Genomic DNA, 24,006 nt, shown 5'->3' with positions numbered 1-24,006 from the left:
TGTAAAGGTGTTTTATTTGCAGTGACATGTACTAGCAGTGGAAAGTAAAGGAATCTCTATAATTTTCCTTGTGAATTCTTCAAAACAAATTAGTCTCATATGCCTGTTCATAAAAGCTGCTTTACTGACGTGTTCCCAAAGTAAAGGGAACTACAGTGAAGTGTGAGATACACCATTTCTCTCATGTTTCTTCAGGAGGAAACTTCCTCTATCTAATGAACTCTTAACTTAAAAAGTGCTTATATGTAAAATGGGCTTTTACTTGCATATTGCAATCTTGCACAGAAAGGATGAGGAAGTTGTAGAATGCATGGCTACAGCAAATGTTGAAAGTGTCAACATACTTGGGTGGATCTAGAAAGGCAATATGTGGTTTAGATGTTTTTCTAATGCTCTTGAAAACCTACAGAAAACAAGCTTATTAATGCCAGGTTTGTTTCTGATATGGAACCTGAAGTATCAGTCAGTGATCAATGCAACAAATTGCTTATTGATATTTTATGTTCTGCATGCACATGGTTATGATACCTCTGCATACTCCAGTTTGATACAAGTAGTTAACTGTTTCATTTGGATGGAGTTAATAAAAGTGGATCACTAGTTGTTAATCAATGGAGCTCTTCTGAAATAAAGATTGGCAAACTTTCACAACTACTGACTAACAGGATCTGAAGTGGGTTCTGAGAAAATACAAAAAACAAATGAGCAAACCAGTTAACCGCTAAGAAGAAAGCAATAAAACATAGATGTGGTGTGTGTACTTGTTTCGAAGTGTGCTGGGTTTAATTTAACAGGCCTTGAATAGGCCTTAGATCTTCCTTCTTACAGTGACAGTTCCATATTTTTAAAAAGTGACTCCATATCTGATAGAGCAGCTTCTTAAAAACCTCTGCTAGCAAATACACACTAGATTTTTTGTCTTCTGTTTTCTGCAAAATGTTTTCTCCATTTTTCTGTATCATAGTTCAAACATTTTACAGACAGTTAAAATCCTATTGCTTCAAAGCAAGTTTGTTAAAAGTGAATAATGCAACACTTCTCAGAAGTCAGCAAATGCATTGTACAAAATAAACTTGGAAGTAAACAGATCCTCTTTTTAGTTTGTTCTGCTTAGTAGCTTCACCAGCAAAATTGCCTGATTATTGAAGACTGAGAAATTGCATAAATCCAGTGTACCTTTTCACCTCCTTTTATCTCCAGTACAGCTTCTTTTGTAGGAGGGGGAAGAAGCTTGGGTTAGAACCAGTATTGCTGATGCTGCTGTTCCTTCCAAAATGCTGCTGTCCTTTCAGCTTGCATCCTTTTAGAACTTTACCAGCAGGTAAATTAGCCTCTCCACTGCTTGCTTTCAGGTGAATTGCACAGCCTTTAACACTTTGATTCCTGGTGGAAGTGGCCACTGTTTCCTCATAAAATTAGATTTTAACTTATGCTGTAGGTTGTTGAATGAGGCATCTATGAAATAAAATCTTCTAATTTTTAAATGGAAAAAAGGTCTTTTTTATTTTTTAAAATTAGAGAAATTTTAGAATTTATTAGAGAGAAAAAAAAAATATCTGATTTTGTGAGGTAGTCTGTATTTCCAAAGGTGTGTGCTTCCTTGGCAGTGATGATGGATGTTAGCATAGCAAATTATTATTGCTGGGGTTACAGAAATTATTACTTTCAGCATTTAAATAAAGCTATTGTATAGGCAGAGGGATAGCATGTTTATACTTCTAGTTGTTGCTTACCACACTTTTCTAGATAGCAGTGTAGGTGATTTAAACTTTAGACTTTAGTTAATGTTGCAGGATTTATTTGAAGAAAAAATTTGGTTTACTCAAAATTGTGCTTCCAAAGCAATACTTGGTTAGAGAAGAACAAACAAACAGACCCCACAAACAAGCAAAAAAGCAAACCAGTATATTATTTGGCTTTCCATTTGCTTAAATGAAATTGTTTGGTTAAGAATGGAGAACTTGGGCAGTGCTCTATAGTGACAGGCTTTCATTTGCTTCAAATTGAAGCAAACTTGGAATGAGTGTTTCGAACTATAAATGACACAACATTGGCAAAATGTGTTTATTTCTGTAGTATTCAGAATAAAGGGATTTAATCTTTTTTTCAGTGGTTTTGTTCTAATGGAAGCTCTAGTCATCTGATTTCCTAAGATGCTGTACATGGGGATCTTGGAGTATAAATTTCATTCCAGAATTTTTATTTGTGTTGTTTTGGGTTTTTTTTAATAGTGATGAACAGTACCACAACTTAAATAAATGTAAATTGTGCTTACACAATGACACATCCAGCATAGATTTTTGTTTGGTTTGCTTTTCTGTTTCATATCAGGGGCAAGAATATTCATTAAATCAATGTGGCTTTGAAATGTTCAGTATTTTGTTAGTCTGCATTATATAAATTGGACAGTCAGGTCTTGGATTACACCACTTTGTTTTGTATATGAAATGTATACTAAATTAGGCACTTGTACCTCACCGTGTTGGATCAAACTACTAGATGGGACTCTGAAGACCTGTATTTTATTCCTGGCTGCTGTGTTCTCAGCTAGGTGACATTAAGCAGATGACTTTGCTTACTCATGTCTCAGTTTCCTCATCTTTAGAATAGAGGTAATGATGCCTGCTTTTTTAGAGATAAAAAGTACTGGGTGTTTATTATTAGCTGTGGTCAAGTGCCTAAGGACACCTTAAAAAGGTACAAGTAACCTAATTAATCTGTTTTGAACAGACACTGTAATTAGGCTGAACACTCAGCAGCAAGACTACCTTCAAATGCTGTTCAGATAGGACAGATTAGCCTCAAATAATTTTGAATTACTCTTCTTTTTTCAGAGCAAGAAAATGTCACATTCAAATGAGAATATCCTGAACCACAATTTAGACATGAAAATGTGCATACAGCTGTTTGTAGGGGCTTTATGGATCCCTACAAACACTTCCAGGGCTGGTGGATTTAGGGAAGCGTCTCAGATTTTTGCATTTGGGATATATATTACTCTTTAAACGTTACTGTGTTCAAAACTTATGCAAGTAAAATATACAGTGGAACATAAACAGTACTTAAAATACCTTTAGGTAGTTGGACTGATTTAGGGTTTGTTTGGGTTTGGTTTGGTTTGGTTTTTTTCCGCCCACCTTCTGCATTCTGTCAGTCTGCCTATTAAGTAGGAACTTGTATATGATACAGACTTGTATATATTTGACTGAATTTTCTTTATCAGAGCAGATGTCTCTCAAAGATCCAGATCTGTTATGTTAACTCAAAATAAATGGTTAGTGATGACTAGTAGAAAAGTATTCTGTCACAGTATGTGTAATAGCTCTGCTGCAACAGTTTTATACATTGTGAGTTGCACTTCATCACGATGTAACCTAAAATCTGTAGTACAATAAGTAGAGAAACATGTCCTTTGCACTGGGAAGCACTGGTTTAAGAGCTTAATGAGGGGATTAAGAATCTCTTCGTCAATGTCTCAGTGCTTTGCTGAATTAGAGACTAAGACATTACATGGCCTCTGCTTAGAGTAACAAAAGCCTTATGGTGTGTTATATGCAGTGCTAAGGTCTGTCGCCTTTTTGGTTTCGCTTTTTCTAGAAAGCATTTACACAACTGGTACAAATTGGTTGATGGCAGGCTTTTGTTTTATTTTCTCTATGAGGATCCAGTAAATGAATGGGTTCAGGAATGGACTGAACATTTCTCGTGGGATATTGCTCTGTATTGTGGACAAAGGCAATTGTATGGTACTTTGAAGTGTTAATTATTAATGCTGGGTCTGCAATTCCTAGCGCAAGGAAAAGAGTTTCTTTGTTATTGTTTGGACTGGGGACATGCAGGGTGTTTTGATTTTAAAGAATTGGGATTTATGTTGTAGGATCTCATCCATAACGTCTGTTACTTAGAGGTGCTTTTCAAAAGTGCTACATTGAAACAGAAACTAGTAGTGCTGTTAGTTGCCAGAATGCTTTGAGCCTGTCCTTGAAGCAACATTATATCTGATTCATCTGTTTATTTGAACTGCAGCAGTGTAATTATGTCATATTAACACAAGTCCATGCCATTTTTGTTACTGCCATTTTACAGTTACTTTCTGTTTGACAGCTCACTACTTGTATTGCAATCTAGGCATGCATCCTGTGGAGCAAAGCTCTGCTTTGTAGATTTTCTCTGGGTGCTTTCTCAGGTGCTTTCCCAAATCTTCAGGAATTCTGTGACTGTGTTAAACTAATGTAGTTCTGTGGCATCCATCAGCTTTGCCAGTGCAACTTCTGGCAGCTGGTATGGAGGGTATAGCTGAGCTCTGTGGTGAGTACACACTAATGTGAACAGGATAGTAGTGTGCAGTTGCACCTTATGTTAGCCTAGATGGAACAGCTCTGCTGGGAAATCTGCTCCTGTTGTAGTGGGTTGGAGAAGAGGATGAATGCAACCTGTTGCAGGCTAATGCATTTAACTTCACAAATAAGGTGAGTTTAGAGAGTACATGTGATCAGTTATGATGGCTCAGTTGTGGGACCGATCTGATTGTTTTTTAAGAGTATGCCACACCTTCTATTTTTCTTGATGTTAGGTATAGCTGCATCTTCCTATACTGTATATCAGCATTATGTCCACTTCATCTGTAGTTCCTGCTTGCTGCTACAGTGGTGTACAGAGCACTTCTGGAGTTGATGCACTGTGATGGCAAAACTGTGCTCTCATCAGTGTAGTTTGTTGTTTCTGCTGAGTAACCAGGGAAGAGCCATGACATTAGTGTAAGTGTGTTTTGCTAGGACAATTCCTGAATGTCTTTGGTGTTGTATTATAGATCTATAGATAGCTATCAGGTACCAAATAAGAAGTGATTGACTGGGAGGAGCTGGACTGGGCTATGAAAGGTTAGTATATGCAGATTTTTTCATGTTATCTTACTTTTGTGCCATAAAAAATTGGTCAGTATGTGGCAGAACCCAGGAAGGATTTGCTCTGGCCCTTTACACAAATAAGGAAAACTGGGCTCTGTTGGTAAAAAGCTTCATGTGTGTGTGATGAAGTTAATACCTTTTTCTGCTTCCAGTTTTCATTGAATATGTATTGGGTTTAAAATGACAGAGAGTTTCTGACTTGTTCCCTAAATGACTACAGATCAGAGCTTGAATCAAAAGCCTACAATACGTTTCGTGTCTGTGGTGTTATGTATGGTAGTCTGGTGCTGAAGCAAACAGTTTTTTTCCCTTGAGGTTTTTCAAACGTTTGCCATCCTGTAACACAGTAGCAAGGGTCACAGATTTTAAGTTTCCATTAAACACAAGAGCATGTTAACCTGAAAACGAAAGTACCGGAACTGCTATTTCTATTGCAAAGAGCCATGGGGACAGCTTTCCACTAACTTTTCACAATGGTCACTGGAGTCTCACAAGATACCAGTGGCAGATCTATAGCCAGGAGAAGGCATGAGTAAGTCTGTAACTCCAAGGTGCTAATAGATAGCATCAAAGTTCTTAAATAAATCCCAGCTATAGCATGAGACTTTTAATATAATAGAAACACTGGCAAGCAGGATGAGGTCAGGAAGGGGAACTTCTCTTGTGGATTGCTACAATAGCAGTAGTGTTCTGAATTAGTGCTGGACCTTCAACCTAGAAAGCAAAACTCAACCCTTGGTGTGTAAGGCCTCATATACCCTTTTTGTTACCTGATAAGAGTTAATACACAAAACACTTAACAGATTTGTACATGACAGTGTTCTTTAGGAAATTTAGAAATAAAATACATGTATGTGAACTTCATAAATACATCTGTAACATTCTTCTATGTACTCAATGTTTGCTAGACTATTGAAATAATTGGGTTGTTAAAAGGAATAATAGCTAGTGGTAGGTGTAATTGTTACTTACCTGATTTAGAAATAGTACTTGCAAATAATTGTGGTACATAGCTGTTCTGAAAGTATTTTTTTAATCTGTATGCCTGTACATTTTTTTAATGTAAAAAGTTCATGTAACTTTTTGAGGAGAAATTAAGTGTTGCTTTAAGGAAGCAGAGAAAAGTTGGGGATGTTTTTAATGTCTGAAATACAAACTGGCTAATATAAAAGGAAATAATACTAGCTACATGATTTAGTATATCACTGACACTATAATTTGCTTGTGAATTTAGGAATTGTAATTAATTTTTTTCACTGTCTTTTCAGGTATATTCAGTTTGAGCTTTTTTGTTGCTAATCACTAAGATATGCAGCAGTTCTGTAGCATAAATTTAGAATGGAAAAGGTCTAGATGGTTTATTGACCACACTGTGTGCTGGAGCTGGAAGCTTTTTCCCTACAGACTTGAGGTGGAAATTGTCAGACTTTTGTCAATTGGTACTGCTCCTGAAAATGAGTTTGTGCCCCATTGTGTTGCTTTGCATTTCCACAGACAGCTATACAGTGAACATACTTTGCTGTTACTTTTGGTTTAGTGGGTTTTTCCTCCCCTTATGTTAGTTTTCAGCCAGATCAGGTTCACAATCCGGTACACTCTGTGGCCACATGAAGGTTTGTACTGGCACATATCAGTGAATGGTCTGGAGCAGGAACAAACTGTTAGGGGAGGATAGGACTGCTGGTTCTTGGTGGTGCTTTTTATTTATTTGATTTGATTTTTGCCTGCAATACTGGTTTATGGAGCGAAATGCTTATCAAATTACAGCCTGAGATTTACTCTCCTGTATGGATTTGAGCTAGGGACTGCAAAAAGAGTCCAGTTTATGAGTACACAGATAACACAGTCCACACACTGTCTATGGCAATTCTTTTCTAGCTTCGTATTCTTCAAAGGGAAGATGTCACAATATGTCTGAAAAAGCATTGAAAATAAAATTGCTTTGAACTTCATGCGTGGATGGGAGATGTAGTTTTGTTTAGCTTGGTGTTGAAGGTTGAGAGCAGTGTTAAGGTTTTGTAGCAGTACACTAGGCAAATGTGGGGATATGACCACAGCTTTATTTGCTAGCATTCAGAAGTTACTGCTAAACCTTTTATGGATTTAAGGCAAGGAGTAGTTCTGAAAAAATCTAATTCAAGTGAAAGAAAAAGTGTATGCAGTTGAAATGGATGGGATTGAATTTTGGGGCAAAGGCAGTTTGCTGTGCAAATAATGCTATGAAATTATTGTCTGTAAAGATAATGAAGAGTGTAAAGCATTACAGTTTGGTGTGAATACATTTGTCAGTCACTTAGTAGTTCTGTGAGCCATTGAATAGAACTGTGAGCCATTTTGAATATTTAGTAGGGGAAATCCCAGACAATGACAAGCTGAACATTTGCAGTAATAGAATACCTGTGCTGTGCTTCAAAGGTCTAGCAAAATCTGCGAGGAAAAAAAACCTGACAATGCAGTGCAGAAATAACAAATGTGAGGTAACAAAATTATTGTTTTCGAAGTTCTCATGGTGCTGGATTAATTTTCAAAATTGCCAGTTATTTCTCTTGTCTTGTATGGCTTGACAAACTCTGAGCATGTTATCATGATAACTCAGCTATGCCACTAGAATCCGGGATTTTGGTTTTGTTCATGCTGCTGGGGTGAAGGATTATCTTTAAAATAAACAAGGAGAGTGGTTTTGGTGATTCCAGATGCTCCAAAGCTCTCTGCTAACAACTGACTTGGTTTTATAATGTGGGCAGGAAACTTTTATGCCAGTCTTGAGATACATGGATAAAACTTGCTTATTTCTGTTCTGCCTACCTTTCTTATTTCTTCTGCAGGAAGAGGAACATAATACCTTTTATGATACATTTTAGGACTTAACACTATTTACATCATTTAGGTTATTAGATATGAGGCTGAAATTGTTCTTTCATCATTGTGATGCATGTTGCCACTTGGATTTTTAAATGACAGAAGTTCAAAAGCCTCTGAAACTGTTGTTGAGAATTCAGGAGGAATGCAAATTGACTTGTGTTGTCTATTGCTTTTTATAAGCATAATATGTAAAGCCATCCAATGCTTTTGTATTTCATGTGTTTATTTATATGTGAAGACTTTGTAAAACAATTAAATGGAATGTGTTTTAAGAGGATGTTCCCTTTATAGACAGATCTGCATATGGCATGACAAGATTATATTTTCCCTAATGTTCAAATCATGTAGGCTAAAAGTTTAAGACAAATGCTGACAAAGAAGTGTCAACTTTTCTTAAAAATAAAAGACAAAAGGAACATTATTAAGCTCTGAATTTGTAAGGGTGTTTGCTGCTGACAACCTTCCTGGAACACATGGGGAGCTACATGGGCATAATGGGCAGTACAGATACAGTACAGCAAATTCGATTCTAACAAATGGTTACTGATGAGAGAGTGAAGACAGGATTTCAAATACGTATATTGAAAAGTATCCCAAAAAAGAGATCTAAAGAACACTTCAAAATCAGCAAGGCTTTTTTGTAGAACATGTTCTAAACTTAGTGGCAGCAGTAGAAAAGTAAAAGTGCTGTAAATCGTACATGCCTGACTACTAGTGTAGCATTCTTGAACTGCTGCCCATTTAGGACTCGGCAATCTCCTTTAATGGAAGCATGTTTTCTTCAATATTTGAGTTTGTTTGTAGCTTACTTTTAAGCGCGCATGAAGCTAGTGTTTTAGGCTGAGAATGACTGGATGTTGAAAGTTATCATTTGCAAATTACAATATCCTTGGGAAGATTATTCAAATTTTGTTCTTGAAACTTAACCCATTAATTATTTTTCTACAGCTTGCTAGGATTTGTCTTCCATCTTTTCTGCTGAAGTGATGGGAGGATGACAATTCAAAATTTAAAACAGTCAGGGCAACAGCTGCCATGCACGTGGTAACTGATTTCTTGAACTCCAATTTGATTCTTGAACCAAATGACCCTGGGAGATGAACATTCTGCAGAAGGCCTCCAATTTTTATAACTCTTGCCTTTCTATAATAGACAATAGTATTTTATGGACTCAAAAGTAATATTTCATTTCTTTTGCATTTGTCTGCCTTCCTGTTTGTTGCATTTGTTTGAATTAATTTACCACCAATTTAAGGTTTATACAGTACTTTGTGTGTACAGTTGTTAAAAACTTAACTGCAGGCACCCATAATCTGAGTTTATTCACATGCATTTTCTGCACTGTACAATCAAATTATTTTCTTCTTGATTTCCATCTAGCATGTCACATTTTCTGCAGATTTCCTTCACTAATTTTTGTGTAACCACATATGTTGAAAATGTCAGATGTTTCTAATTACTTTTATGAATTTCCACTCTGCTACAAAATAAGCTGTCTACTGTCATGAAGTATTTAAGTGTTTCTTTATCATAACGACTGTACTTGAAGCTTAGTACATAGTCAAGTACACCTACTGGAGATTCCTGCAAATTTGAGTTACAGAAACACTGAGCATTTTAGTAGCATATACTAGGAATGATCAGAGATGCCACTTCTCCTTTTGCTGACCTTGAGGAGGACAGGAAAGGCTGGCTGTGGTTCTGGCATTGTCAGAAAATGGGGAAAATCTGTGTCTTGGCAGAAGCACTGACTGTAAACCAAAATATTTATAATAATGCCAATTCATTGCATCCCGGCTAGGTAAAACAGTGGGAAAGGGTGTTAAAAAGTAACCAGTAATACTCAGAAAAGTCAGAGAAGTGTACAGTTGAGAATATGCTAGCCTGAGCTAAATACAGTATCTTATTTTGGAAGACGGTGTGGACAGATTGAGAGTACTTTATTTTTGTGTAGTTTAATTTCTATTTTTTATTAGGGACTGCTTATTATTTTTCTCTTGTGACTCTTCGTATCTTCAATAGAATGCTTGAGTGAGCCTTAAAATGCACACACTCATGTGCCTCACACCCACAAACTACCATCATCTACCCCTTTCTTATACAGCCTCTTAAAATTTAAGTCTCTGACGGAATATTTGGTCACTTTGCTCAAGTAAAAGAAGTCTTCCTGATGGTGTTTTTCAATCAAAATTTGCTTTGTATATTTTTGTCTCCTAAAGATGACATGCTTTATATTAGATAGGTCATTACAGAGGAATACATAGTAGGTACTCTTGGGAATGCAACAGGTTCAACTTCAACCATAAATAGCTTCTGACTGCAGAAATGTCTTTCTTTAGCATAAAGGACATCTTCATGAAGGTTTTGCTGAATGTCCTATGTACTGTATTTTTTTGTAGCTCTTGGTTACTAATAAAGGAGAATATTCTGCTTCTCTTTAACATATTTTTCATGCTACAGTTTCAGTTACTAACTAAAGGTTTTTCTCAGACTGCTTAATAAAATGATTCTGAACTGGAATAAAGTGGAAAACAAAACTTACAGCCTTGAAGAAGGATGTCTTGAAATGACATGTGAACATGTCAAAATCAGTTTCACTGGCCTATTGGCATCAAATACTCTCAGAACATTGTTTAAAATTGTAAGTATGTGTGAAAACTGCTGTGTATATGTGCTGTGTAAGATAGGGTGAGGCTTTTAATATTAACAAATTAGCATAAACCGATGCTAAATGCCATGTTCAAGATTCCATTCACATGACTGATGCTGGAAAACACATATGGTGCATGTGTAATCTTACCCACTCTGAAAAAGGCAGGGCATAGCAATTGCTAACAAATATGCCTCGTTCTGGGCTTTTTGAATACTTGTCAGTATAAAAAGCAATATATACATAGAATATACATAGAATAAACCAGGTTGGAAGAAACCTTCAAGATCATCGCGTCCAACACATCAACCTATCCAACACCACCCAAACAACTAACCCACGGCACCAAGCACCCCATCAAGTCTTCTCCTGAAAACCTCCAATGATGGCAACTCCTAGTTTAATACACTTGAGAGCTTTTTGCCATTACTATGTAAACTTGGCTTTATAACATAATCTTTAAGATTTGCTTTTATAGGCACATCTATACCTGATGCTTTGAAAAGCTGTTAGTTTATGCTGCTTTGTTTCTGTTAGATTGCAGGTCTCACTGGTGCATTGGGTTATCTGGAAGCTGGTATTTCCCATTTTCAATTTAGCCAATACTGGTAACAAGAGTTAGATGGAAGAGAACCCTACCCAAGTATATTTGAAAATCAGTAGCATCATACTTGGGAGATGGTACTGAGGCTAAGCATAAGGAGTAAAACCAAATGAAAAGGGAAAAAAAGAGAGAGAGAGAGAGAGAGACCCCTTCAGCTAAAATCCTGGCCTTGTATTATCGCTGTCAATTTCATATAAATGTCAGAGGCTCATTGTGGGTCATGAGAAGGTAGATTTGGATTACTGTGCTGCAGGTTAGTGTGGGATCAGGGGTCTTAAAAACTAAGAAAATGCAGAAAGTTTTTAAAACCAAAACTTTAAGCTTTAAGCAGTATTAAGAATTTTTTCTGTAGTCCAAATAATCAGTAAGTGAAGTCACCTGCCTCTTTTTGATTGCATATAAAGCAGTTAAGTCAGGAAATTTGCTTGTATTGTAGGTTGACAAGGGCTTCTATTTCTTGAAGTCTTCTCTAATACCTAGGGAATTCTTAAATAGAAAATGGACATTAAGAGCCAATGAGAAATGTCCTACTATATTTTAAGAGTCAGAGAAAGGACTGCAAAAACAGTGTTCAGATGTATCACAGTGTGCATCAGTGATGCTCTCTAAAAGTCTCAGACAAATGGGGATGTGAAGTAATGCTTCTATAAATAACTCTGTGTTCATCCATAAACTTTTACTGGAAAGGCATGGAATGAGATGCCTGCATCTCTGAAAGCAAAATTTTGGGTGTGGCAGTACTTATTTGTACTGACCATCTATAAAGATGAGGGAAGGATTTAAGGAGGCCTTTCCATCCTTATTTTACTGCTGGAGATGAAAACAGGAGCAGTATTTCCAGCTAGTTGAAGGGTAGAGCATGAGCTTAAGTAACTTCAGGTAATACAGACAAAAGTAGTGTAAAAGATTTCTCAGTTCTGGAGTTTGAAGATGCAGTACCTTTATAAATACAAACATACATCTCTTTCCTATAATATAAGATTCAGCTACCAAGCTGGAGAAACCCATAAGGTGTGGCAAAGGCATTGACACGCAGTCTTAGAAAGCAAAAAAGTCTGGTTCCTTCACCGAGGTTTAGTATTTAGCCACTTGGCCTGTTGCCTCATAAAACAGATGTTAGTATTATCTCTGATATGTATTGCTGCATTTATAATGTACAAAATACTTGGCTGCTAAAGACGATGGCTTAATTAGAGTGGAATGTTGACTCTCAGCTCTTCCATTAGTTTTGCAATGACTAAAAATAACTCCTGTAAAATATAGTAAAGTTAAATGGACTAACCTATCAGTTGTCTGTTCTGAAAGCTCTAATTGCCAGAAACACATTTTTTGTTTGTGTCCTCCAAATTGTAATTGCCCATCCCAGAAATGGATATTTTCAATACACAGATCACTTTGTTCTTCTTTTCAGATTAAAGTAATTAGTGTATTTTTCTTCAACACCATCCTGACAACTGTTAGAGAAATTCCTGTTAACTAGCTTAGGATTTCTTTTACATTATTGAAGTCATTCAGGATTTTTAAACTGCACTGAAAGAGCAGAGAAGTCCCAAATTCTATTGACTTGGTTTTGAGTAAGGAAGGCATTTTAGCATTCTTCTGTAGCTTAGTTAGAATGTGTAACAATTAAAGTACTACCACTTACAGGTGTGGCAATAGCTGATACTCTGAATTTATGGACAAGAAGAATGCTCAACTTGTTGCATTATTTGAGATACATACAAATAGCTTCTAATTAAGTAATAGTAGCTATTATCTAATTCATTTTTATTGTAATAGGAGGAAACCACCTCACAAATGGGAGTGGACCTGTTTGTCAGTAAGTATTAATAACTGGGGTTCCTTGGGGCTTCATTTTGATATTTCTGCACAGTGATTAAAACTTCATCCCAAGCAGAAATTCAAGTTTATCTTAAAAGTTAATATTACAGCCCTTGAAAATGTATAGTTGCAATGTTAAGTTTACAGTAAGGCAAATATATATCTTTGGATGTTTGCCCAAGGAACTATCACCTTTGTACAGTGAGTTGTGTTTAAGGAGGAGTTATCAAAGTCATAAAGCATGATTCTGACTCATGTCTGTTGACTGACCTTTTTACCTTTGAAAAATTTCTTACACTAAATTAAGTATTATATCCTGTAGCTTGGATAATACAGCAATAGTATTTTTTCCCCCAAACATCTTGAGCTATATGCAATGCTTTATTTTATGTGTTTTAGCACACACTTCAGCAGATACTTTACTAGTTATGTAGCATTTGGGGAAGCGGAAGGGTATTTATCTCTTGTGGACAGATTACTAGTTTCTGTATTACTGGTACTTAGAAGCAAGTTCTCCACACAACATTTGCATGGCCTTAACTATATCTTCGCTAATTCTGTTTCTTCATTAAGTTATGTTGGACTGGAAGCATTTCAGAGCAGTAAAACAGAGTTTGCACCAAATGTAGCTAAACGTAAGTACAGGGAAATCAATCAGGTTAAACTGAGTCAAGTCTAGCAACAAGAATTTATCTTCCAAAATTCCTTGGTTTAGTCTCTAGAAGTAATCCAAAAGGAGTGTATTAATTTCTAAAATATGTAGTATTTGGCAAGAAACTTAAAATGTACACGTTATTTTAAAAGTACATGCTGTAAATATTCAAGAAATAATTCTAGGCCATTAGAAGAAAGTTTTTGATGTAATTTTGTGGTTCAGAAAATGATAGATGTCCCCATGAAGGAAAAAAAACAAAAAACCTACCATGTTTATTTGAAAGTGTTCAAAATAACAAACAAAACAGCTCCAAAGCCCACCAAAACCTAACTCCCTTTCAGTGCTTATTTTTGCTATCAACTTTAAAATTCAAGTGTTGGGGTTTTTTTTTCCTCAAGGTAGGCTCAAACTGTCAAACACAGAAAAATAGTAATTTCTCCACTATTTACTGAGCTTTACATACTGATTTGTCCAATGGAATCTTAAGAATTTTCCCCCAAAGTGTGTCTCAAAAGAAGAGTAAATTTTCCAGATCAAATTTGGCAAATGCAAGACAAGTTTTTGCCTGGAATTTCTGTGTTGGCCGTAGGACATATGACAGAGGTGCATACTCATTTTCACTGCACACTTCAGTATACTAAATGTATAGCTCCAGTTCAGATGCTGTGACTAAGGGACTTCTTTTTAAAAAGCATATTGTGCTGCTTTGAAATTGCTTCTCTTTCATTTACTGAACTGTAATTTAATCCACCTGATTTTCCTTCTGAGCAGGAATTAGATGAGAAACTATCATTTCAGTGCTTCTATTGCATGCATCTAGGGAAGGCCGTGTTTTAGAGAGAATTACTTCAGTCTTCTTGGCACATTTCTATGATGCATCATTCCTGGAGATATTTCCAGCATGCAGTATGGTATTAAACAGTTCATAAAAACCTTTTCCCCTCTATGTTGAAAGAGTTTGTTTGTATTTTGGCATTTAATAGACCTTCTACTACTGTGTGTGGTCTGCTTGAAACTATTAATCACGTAAAATGCATTTTTCTTTTGAGAATGTATTCTGCTTCTTTATCTTGTTATTATCATTGGTACTTCACACATACTTGAAAACCAGAAGCTAAACTAAAACTAAACCAGCAAGGTCTTAAAGAGAATGGAGGAGTGGTGGTATTATGATTTCTTATGCTGATCTTGTTCCTGTACACATGCATATCAAATTTGTGACAGCAGGCCTCATTCATCATAACGGAAGTTTGTGCTGTTTCTTGTGCACACCTGAAACTAGAGGGGGTCAAGTTTGTTTCTGGTGTGGTGGGCTGGAATTTTTGGCTGGGAGCAGGAACTGGAAGTTACAGATAAAAAGTTTAGAAACTACTCCCGTGTCTGTACCCTAGCTGTAGCAAGAATATCTAGTTATGCTTCTTGGATACTGTAGCCAACTGCTGATCTCAGATTCAACTGCATATTGCCTTGGTCAAGTCCTCAAAATCATGAGAAAGATGGTTGTGGAGAATTTCTTTTAATGTCATATTTCTTTGCAAGCCTCCTTGCAGGTCTTTCTCCTAGTATATAACCATCAAGACTTGCTACAATGAGAAGCAGCTGAAGGCAGCATTCCTTTGAACGTTTTCCTTCCACTGTGAGGAAATCTCTCTTGTGCCCCCTTCTATAATCAATATTGGCACAGCACCGCATGGACACAACTTCTGTGCTGCTGTTAGGGCAGCTTTTGGAGATTATGCTCTCTACATAAGTAAATGCTGGCCTAATCAAGCATTGTTTGTGGCTGGAATCCTAGATGCTGGCAAAGAATTACCAGAGAATTTTATTACCTATGAAAGTGCAAAGTTCTGGCTGAGGTAGTCCAGAAGGCTTTTCATACAGGTGCTGTATGACTGAGTGCTTGTAGCCCAGCAGTTACTGTGTGATTAAAAGCAAACATTCTTCCTGAGGGATTCATCAGAGCAGCAGCTGAAACTGGGAGAGAGGCAGAGGGAACCAGCTGACTGAGAGCTGTAGGTTGGCCATGGCTGTTAGGAGGAACACTTTTTTAAGTCTCTTCCAACCTGGTTTATTCTATTCTATTCTAAATGGTATCTATTTCATGTCGTAGAGATGCAGGCAGGCACTCACTGTTTGCATGCAGGAATTGAACCCCATTTAATCATGTCCTACTTGAGTTCATCCATGTATAATGCAATACACTATGGATATTTGTGCCTTAAACACCCTCTTGTTACAAAGCAGAGAGCTGTGACTTAGATTAAATTTAAATCCTGATTTGTGACATGTTAGCACAGCCAACTAATGCCAAAATCTATTAAGCCTCCAACATATTTTTTTGTTGTTGTTTTGTTTTGTTCATGACACTGGGTGAGTGCTGAGATCTTGACTACAGTCACATTTCCTTCTGGGCAGGAGGAAATAGTCTATGTAGTTCCAGTAATCCAGACAAGCCATCACATCTGGTTTTATGAATGACTTCGTGGGGGGAGGGTGGGGAGAAGGGAAGTTTGCAATCGATAAACATTGTTCTTAAAATCAAAGGCTACTGTAGTTTGAGGAATTACTATGGAGAGCTTTGGGGACCTTGACAGTGAGCTCAGAAAAATTGCATTTTTTTGTTTGTTTTAATTTTTTTTTTCACCTTCTCTAAAAGATTATTCATAAAATTATGCAAAAGTCTAATCATTCCAAATCTGTATTACAGCTCTTCACAATTAAATGAAAAATTAATAAACATTTAGTCTTTCTGTATTATGACAAATTTTTTTAATCATACATAAGATCAAAATAATTTTTTATATTTGACATGATGGCAGTTATATTAAATAGCCAAGCATTTTTTACAATAGCTGTCAAACAGGCTTTCTTATTGTCTATTTATCTATTATCATCTCTTGAAATTATTGCTAAAAGTCAATAGCATATAAAAATACATGCTGATAGTTTGAGGGGGAAAAATACAGTTTTACTGTGAGTTGTGGTGTTTGGGTTTTTAAAAATTTAGTTATTTATTCTAAAGGCAGGTTGAGTGCACTCGTTGTGAGTTAGTGCAAAGTATAAGTTGCATTGTGCATGAGTACCCACCAGCTGTTAAGGGTGCTGTAGTTTAAGGCTCCGCTTATCTCTCTGTAACAATCCCTGCCAGAAGTGAGCAATCTGAATTCTTGCCCTATTAGATATTCTATGGTGAATACATGGCACAACACAGTGCAACAGTACTGTGCTCTCAGGAGCAAGTCTTTGTGAGGTCCTGGCGCCTGGGATTTTAGTGTTACCTTTCCCTTCAAAGTGGTGGCAATTTGAGGATCTCATTTTGAATTGGAAGACATTAAGTTTACACAACTTAAGCAGATTTTCTGTTATGTTCAGCTTTATGGTACTCTTCTATGCAGCAGTACCATTTCCATCAGTCAGAAATTTAGTTGGTTGATTCTTATATGTGAGCTTGGGTGGTAAATGCAGTTTGGCAAGGCACCTGCTCTACAGATTACTTGGTTAAGAATTGACCCTGGGTTTCCATAAACACCATTATTACTCTCTTTCACCACATCAGCCAGAATAGACTCTGTGTATTATTAAAAGACATGCTCAGACCACTACCCATTATTTTCAGCAAGCATACTTAAAACATTTCCCAGGAGTACAGAAATTGAAGGCTGGCTTCTTGAATTTATCTGTGTATAAGTAGGCTGTCTTTGAGCCAGCAATCAAAGCAAAGTTGAGTCATTAGGCCATTGCAGTAGGAAAGCTATATATGTAGGCTTTTTTATTAAGCAGTAGTATCTAATTTGTGGTCCATGATAGTATATTGTAATAAACATAGCTTCAGTTTCATTACATGCTGAAATGTTTCAGAAATCTCTAGTCTGGCACATAAACATGTATTTTACCAGTGCAAAGAAGTATGCACCACTGCCTCTAATTGCTTCCCATACAGCCCAGAAGCAGGCAGTTAGGAGCAGCGCTGGGTGCCTGCTGCCCTTCACTGCTGCTGGGACAAAGAACTAGGTCACCAGCAGTCTGCTGTGGTGCAACGGATAGGATACCATGCTGAGTCCTGGGACTACTCAGCAAAGATGGGTGCCTCTCTTTTAACCAGCAATAAGAACACTACCAGAATTACAGAAGAAACTGTAAATTGGTAACTTGCTGCCTGTTCTTTTGTCTTAGATTTTAATGCAGCAAGGCCTGCTCTTCTATTTTGCCAGCAGGAGTGGTTTAGTCATTATCGGCTTCAGAGCATTTCCACTCTCAGTATATTCTATGTTAAATGGTTCTGGGAGGGTTAGTAAAGGAAGTGGCTGTGCAAAGTCTGTTGATGGTTTCTTGGCATAGAGAATGTGAATGATTTGATTTCTTCTATCTTTGCATCCTGCCTACTTGAGCAGTGCAAAGGAAATGACCTGGCCCCCACCTCCAGCCGTTGTTGCTTTTGACCTACTTAATTCTCACACTGATGGGATGGAACACCTACCTAATGGATGTGAGGCTTAACCTGGGAGGGAGTTTATCCAAATGGCAAAAAGAATTGTTTGAAAGAATAATGAGATTTAACAAGATTGTCATCAAATTAAGTGAGAATATCTGGTGGTTTATGTCACTTCTCAGTTTAAAAGTAGTGTTTGAGGTTTGGCATTTTGGAATGTGTTTTCTTAATGGAGAATGCTGACTTGCCTCTCTTGCTCAACTATTGGAACTATTGGATATTCTGTCCTGTTGTGTCCATCTTGGCATTATCTCAATTTTAAAATGGAGCATGACAGAGGCTGCTCATCTCTCTGGCATGAGGATCTGTCTCAAACTTTGTTGCATCCCAGCAGCAAAACGTGTCAGCACAGAAGCAGAGCAGCGTTGCTTGTAGAACATGCTCTTGATCTCCACAGTGACCTTCAGGGTCACAGAGTGCACAGTTGCCTCCTTGGAAGACTATTTCACAGTGACCTTTGTGCTAGGTGACACATCCAGGTAACTAGATGACAGGATACTTTTAGTTCAAAAGTATAATTAACTGTGGATGACAAGAGAGAGACAAGTATCATCTGTGGCTTGGAAGGGGATCTCAAGATGAATACTTCAAGTCACAGGCAATGTGACCAGCTTGCAGTATTAGCATCCACACTATAGAACTCTTGGCTGTCTCAGAAACAGACTGAAGAAGACTCTCTATCCTGAAATCCTTATGTCCAGGAGACAGAGGTGCTGCTGAGACTTCTCAAGCTGAGGAGAATTCCAACTTAATTACTGGAAATTTGAATGCAAATTACAGGTGATCATGGAGATCTAATTTAACTGAATACTTGTGAGGGATGCTGTATGTGGAACAAGGGTTCCAAGAAACCTTTTTATGAAGAACATAGTATCCCTTTAACAGGTGGGAAGTAGGTCTTAGAGGGATAAAAATCTCCCTTGTAACAAAATATGTTACTGTTCAATAGATAACTAACTGAAGTCACTTTGGGAAACCCTAGTCAAGAATATTTCTGAATTATTTATAATTTAACTACATCATTGTGTTTGAGAAATTACATTCTTGACATAATTGTAACATAGTTCAGGTACTATAGGAATATTAAATATAGGTTTTCTTTTGGGTTTAGGGTTTGTTGGTTTGGGTTTTTTCACATTTACCTCTTGTTCTGTCAACTTTGAAGTGTTGTACCATGCTTTGAAGGATGTAGATGATGAGTTTACATCTAGAAAGCTTGCAGAACGCGTGCAAAGGATTGCAGTTTCAAAATGCACCCATTTTTATTTATAAACATTCTTTTGATTTCTTTTTTAAAGCTAAATAGTAGTATACTAATAATGAAGGGCTTTTTATATATATATATAGGCTCAATTCTTATGTGTTACGCAAGCAGGGAAATCACAGATCTGGACCTAATTTGCATATGTTTATAACTTAAATATTTGTCTGTACAGTTGCTATATGAATTTGTTTTCAGTTTGGGTTTTTTTCTCAAAATGTTCAAAACATCATGGTTGGTTTCCTTCATTTTGGCTATGAACCCTTGTACTAGTTTCTTGTCACTACTGAATAATCCTATTTTTAGGAAGTCAATTCTTTTTATATGCCTGTATAGAAACAATGTGATGCATTTCCCAGGGCAACTACTAATAGCCTCTCTATATATGCCTAGTAAATTATTTATTTTAATCTGCACTTAAAGTAATGTGCATACAGAATTCACAAGTGCACTTTGTGTATAAACTTGCATGATATTTTCTCCTTCTTCTGTTTTTTACTCAGTTTGTCATTTCTAAATTCCTTGTTTCTTGTCTTTTTTACTGAATTTCACAAATCCTCTGGTATGAAGATGGTTCCAACAGCTTCTAATATTTACAAATCTTTTGAGTTGCTAACTTTTTGTGCTAAGTAGCAGCTAGGGTTAGAAATGTTTTCACAAGAAGAGTTTAAAGATGATTTAGTAAACTTGTAATGTTATAGTTGAGGTCCAGCAGATTGGATCTTGCCTATGGAAAGCAGTATTACTGGAGTGTGTACAAACTGAATGAGTTTGGTCAGCATTACCTATTGACAAGTATGGCCTATCAACCTTCTTGATTCTCATTGCCCAAAATCCTTTAATAAACAAAAAAGTCACAGTGGACTGTATCTAGAGATCATATGTTCTGGGGTATTCTTACAGCTTATTAGTTCAATGCTGTAGTTTTTGAACTCCTCCTTGAGTGTTTTCTTCTACTAATTGCTGTGTTGTTTTGCTGTGTATTGTAGTGTTTCCAACAGCAAATAGTGGTGACAACTAATCTTACTCCAAAAACTCTGGAATTTTTAATCATCCCTTCAAATGCCTTCCTGTCTACCCAACCATTTCAGAGATCTACTAAATCTTTGTTTAAGAAAACGTACTGGAAGCTTTCTCTTTTGGGTGGTTACTTACAGATCAGACCACATATTTATGAAATACTTCCTGAACTACGACTGGATCAGATTCTAAGTTCGGGAGAGCCCTTCTTTGATTTATATTCATTTGGCTTTGTCTTAGACTTAGATAGGACCCAGCGTCTACTCATTGTATGGGGTCCATGTGTAAGACACACAGGAAGTGTTCTGATGAATGTAATTAAATTGTATTTGTACTTTATTGATGTAGGTTCTGTATCCTGAACAAGCATGACCTCATATGGTCTGAAGACTTCTTCCCTTACTACACCAACTCATGTTCAACACTGCAACCCTTTAGTTAGTTAGTTATTTACATTTTTACCTACCTTGCATGCACAAGAAAGTAAGATGATTTTTAAGTGAAAGGCTTTACTTCAGGAATAATAATTTAAAAATCAGCAAATTTATGTTCTTGCAACATCTTGACAAATCTCTAGGAAAGATGCTGGTGTTTTGTAAGCATTTGCAAACATCACTAAGTTGTGGGGTTTAAAGTTTCTTCTATACAATCTTTAAAAAGAATCTATTCTAATGAATGTACAAAAATTCATCATGGATAATAGCTGTTAGAAGTTAACCTTCTTTCCTATATCCATTTGCTGTATTAAAACAGCAAACTCACATATTCTATGTATTCTAAAACACAATTAAATCTAGAAAACTACAAATGTGAGTCATTAGCTCTGAGGCATATAACTGCCAGGCAAGCAGCCATGCCAAATCCAGAAGTATTTAAATCTCTTGATGTTAAAAATAGGTATAGTAAAGATGTCACTAAATTTAAAATAAATCCCTTGTAAAATGTAGTTCCATTTAACATGTAATGTTTTGTGAGATTGTTGCTTTAGAGCAACATGAGTGTGGACCCGTGGATCATAAATGGCCTTGCAAAGCTTTGTGCATGTAATATACAGAGGCCTAGAGCCTAGCCGTATGCAATGTGCATCGTCAAGAAGCGGCATTTCCTGGTAGTCACATTACTGTTTTTCTTTCTAGGGGGATGCAAAAAGTCTTCTAGCCTCTGAGAATGTAAGCACTGGCCAAAAGTTGGACTTTTCTGATACAATGGTACAGCAGAAGCTGGACGAAATAAAGGACCAAATCAAGCGAGAAATAAGGAAGGAACTTAAAATCAAGGAGGGAGCAGAGAACCTGAGAAAGGTCACAACAGATAAAAAGAACTTGGCATATGTGGACAACATTTTGAAAAAATCGAATAAGAAGTTAGAAGACTTACATCATAAGTTACAGGAGTTAAATGCACACATTGTTGTAACGGATCCAGAAGATGTTGCAGGTAACGTACGTTATTGTGAATTCAGTTTTCTTTCTCCTAGCTTCAATAACCTGTATCCTGTTTCACTGGAAAAAGTCACTCTGGGAATGAGCAAATCTGTAGCTGGTGAGTTTGCTACTTACACATGCTTGCTAGATTTTATTCACAAATAGGTATCCCGTCCCTTTGAGTTTTAAGTAATTTTTGTAGTACTGTATTTTGCAAACTGCCGGATGATGCTCTGAAAACTAACTTAACATGTACCAGATCTTCACTTTTCAGTTATTACTGTGTTAAAATATTTTCCCAATCACTGTAATATTTCCTAATAGTTTTCCACTACTTAAAAGCAAATTTCAGTAGCTCTTCCAGTGACTTTCTCTGAGTTACATTTTAAGTGTCAGCTTTTTATTCTGTGAGTGAAAAATTGACAACGTGTACTTAAAAGCTTTGATCTCTTTTTAACTTAAATCTAACTTCTACAAAGTGTTTGTCTATTGCACCATTTATCTAGCTACCCTCTCAAACATTTCTTCAGTCATTTCCACAGTGAAGCTACCATTTTAAAGACCATTTGAAATAGTTTTCACAGAATCACAGAATGGTTGTAATTGATTTAATTAGTATTTTCTGTGGCATGGCAGTGAGTCAACACTAATTCTGAAGGTATTTTTGTTTAAATACCAGGATTCGTATTTTAGGATGGAATGTTGTGAAAGTAAACAGTCCTTTTTCAGCTTTGTGAAGTGACTCAGGAGATACTGCCAGCCTGGTCATTTTACATTTCACAGGCTCTTGGCAAAAAGTTAACAAATGTTCATCAAAGCTTGGGCAGTAGAATAGAAAACATAGCATGATCCTTGTGTAGAAAGGTTGCTTACAGTGAGAATTTATGCAGGTAATGTCAGCAATTCATACTGTCTTGCCCTCTAACTTGCTGCAAGCGTATCAAAGTGTCCATTGTGGCCTGCATAGTATTCTCTGTTTTCTTGGCAGGTTTTTTTGCTTTTGATCTTTGTGAGATACAAGAGGCAAAGGAGAGGGGACAGCTGGAGCTAGTGAGGCGAAGTAGTTGATGCATCATAAAATGGGAATGAATACAGTAATGAATGATTCACAGATAGCCATTCAATGTCTAGTAGATGTGAAGCATTCTGCTCCTTTTCAGCTAAGGTTTATGAAAATTTGCTTCAGTGTTGACAGTAGTGTGGCTTTTAAATGAACAGGAAGAGTGGAACAGACAGAAAATTGTGTACAAACTGTATACAGGCCAAGTATAAAAATCTGTGTGGACATAAATTTGTGAAGTTCAGCTAACAGTACAATTTGAAAAGTGGATGAGCACAGAATGCTCTCATTGGAATGTCTCTTTGCAGTGTATCATTTTAAAGCTATCACAATGAGTTAGTGAGCAACATTGTCCTTGTGTGCGACTCAGGAAATGCAGTAAACTCTAAGAAAGCACTCACTAGTTCTAAAGAGAGTTTGGATACAGGGATCTAAATAATGTTGTTCAGATCTTTGGTACACTTCTGAAAAGGCCAGCAATGGCCATTACTTTTGTGATTAGCTGTTAGGCTCATCTAACCTTGTGTTCAGATGCAGGGGACTTCATGAAGGGCTCAAGGGATGAAAGATCAAGGCTGATAGACTAATGTGCTTCTACCTGCTTTTGCTAAACTTCTCAGTATTATGTTTTTACCTTTCATTCCATTCAAAGTGTTGTTTTTTAGTCTTAATTATTGAGGTATGCAAGAAAAAACTTAGCAATTCTACTGAGATCCTATGATGTCTGTATAGTATCACACATCACGTAAGTGTTCTTGTGTAAGACTCATTTTAACATAATATATTGCATAACTGTTGGGGGAGGAAGGGGAAACAACCAAGCAAAAAGCAGTCTTGAGAGATCTTCAAGCATCCACCTTCCAAAACTGAATGCTGGTGGTTTTGATATTGTTTGCTTTGTAATTTAATTGCCCGTTCTCTTCCTTATTCATGGGCAGTAATTCATTACCATTAAACATCTTGTCTTCTTTGAGACCAGTGGGTACAAATCATCTAGGTGACACTCTGATCTTTTAATACTGAAGTCTTAGGTTTGACTAACTATTGGTGAGCTCGGCTTTTGTAATATGAGGTTGATGATGTAAAACTTCAGGCATACCAACTCTGTGTGTGTGTGTACATACGCACAACAATCAGCAAGCACATAGCCATATAGCCCTCAAGATCACTGCCATCTGACAGAAGGTACCTCTGTGGAGAGCTCAGACTTATCTCACGTATGGGAATGTTTGCTTTTGCTGTGGATCGACAGC

The 24,006-nt window shown here is 36.7% G+C and overlaps 1 protein-coding gene across 1 annotated transcript in view; it reads left to right on the top strand.

Annotated features, from left to right (window-relative positions):
- Positions 1-24,006, top strand: part of PKN2 (protein kinase N2) — a 54,363-nt gene that overhangs the window by 2,150 nt on the left and 28,207 nt on the right. Inside the window, exon 2 of the mRNA XM_054165327.1 lies at positions 21,406-21,706. Within this exon, the coding sequence (XP_054021302.1) occupies positions 21,406-21,706 (301 nt within the window). The remainder of the gene's footprint in view (positions 1-21,405; positions 21,707-24,006) is intronic.

This window comes from Dryobates pubescens, chromosome 11 (assembly GCF_014839835.1).
Source record: "Dryobates pubescens isolate bDryPub1 chromosome 11, bDryPub1.pri, whole genome shotgun sequence".
In the NCBI taxonomy this organism is placed as follows: Eukaryota; Metazoa; Chordata; class Aves; order Piciformes; family Picidae; genus Dryobates; species Dryobates pubescens.
Note: the sequence above shows the minus strand (reverse complement) of the source record. Positions and strands in the feature narration are given on the sequence as shown.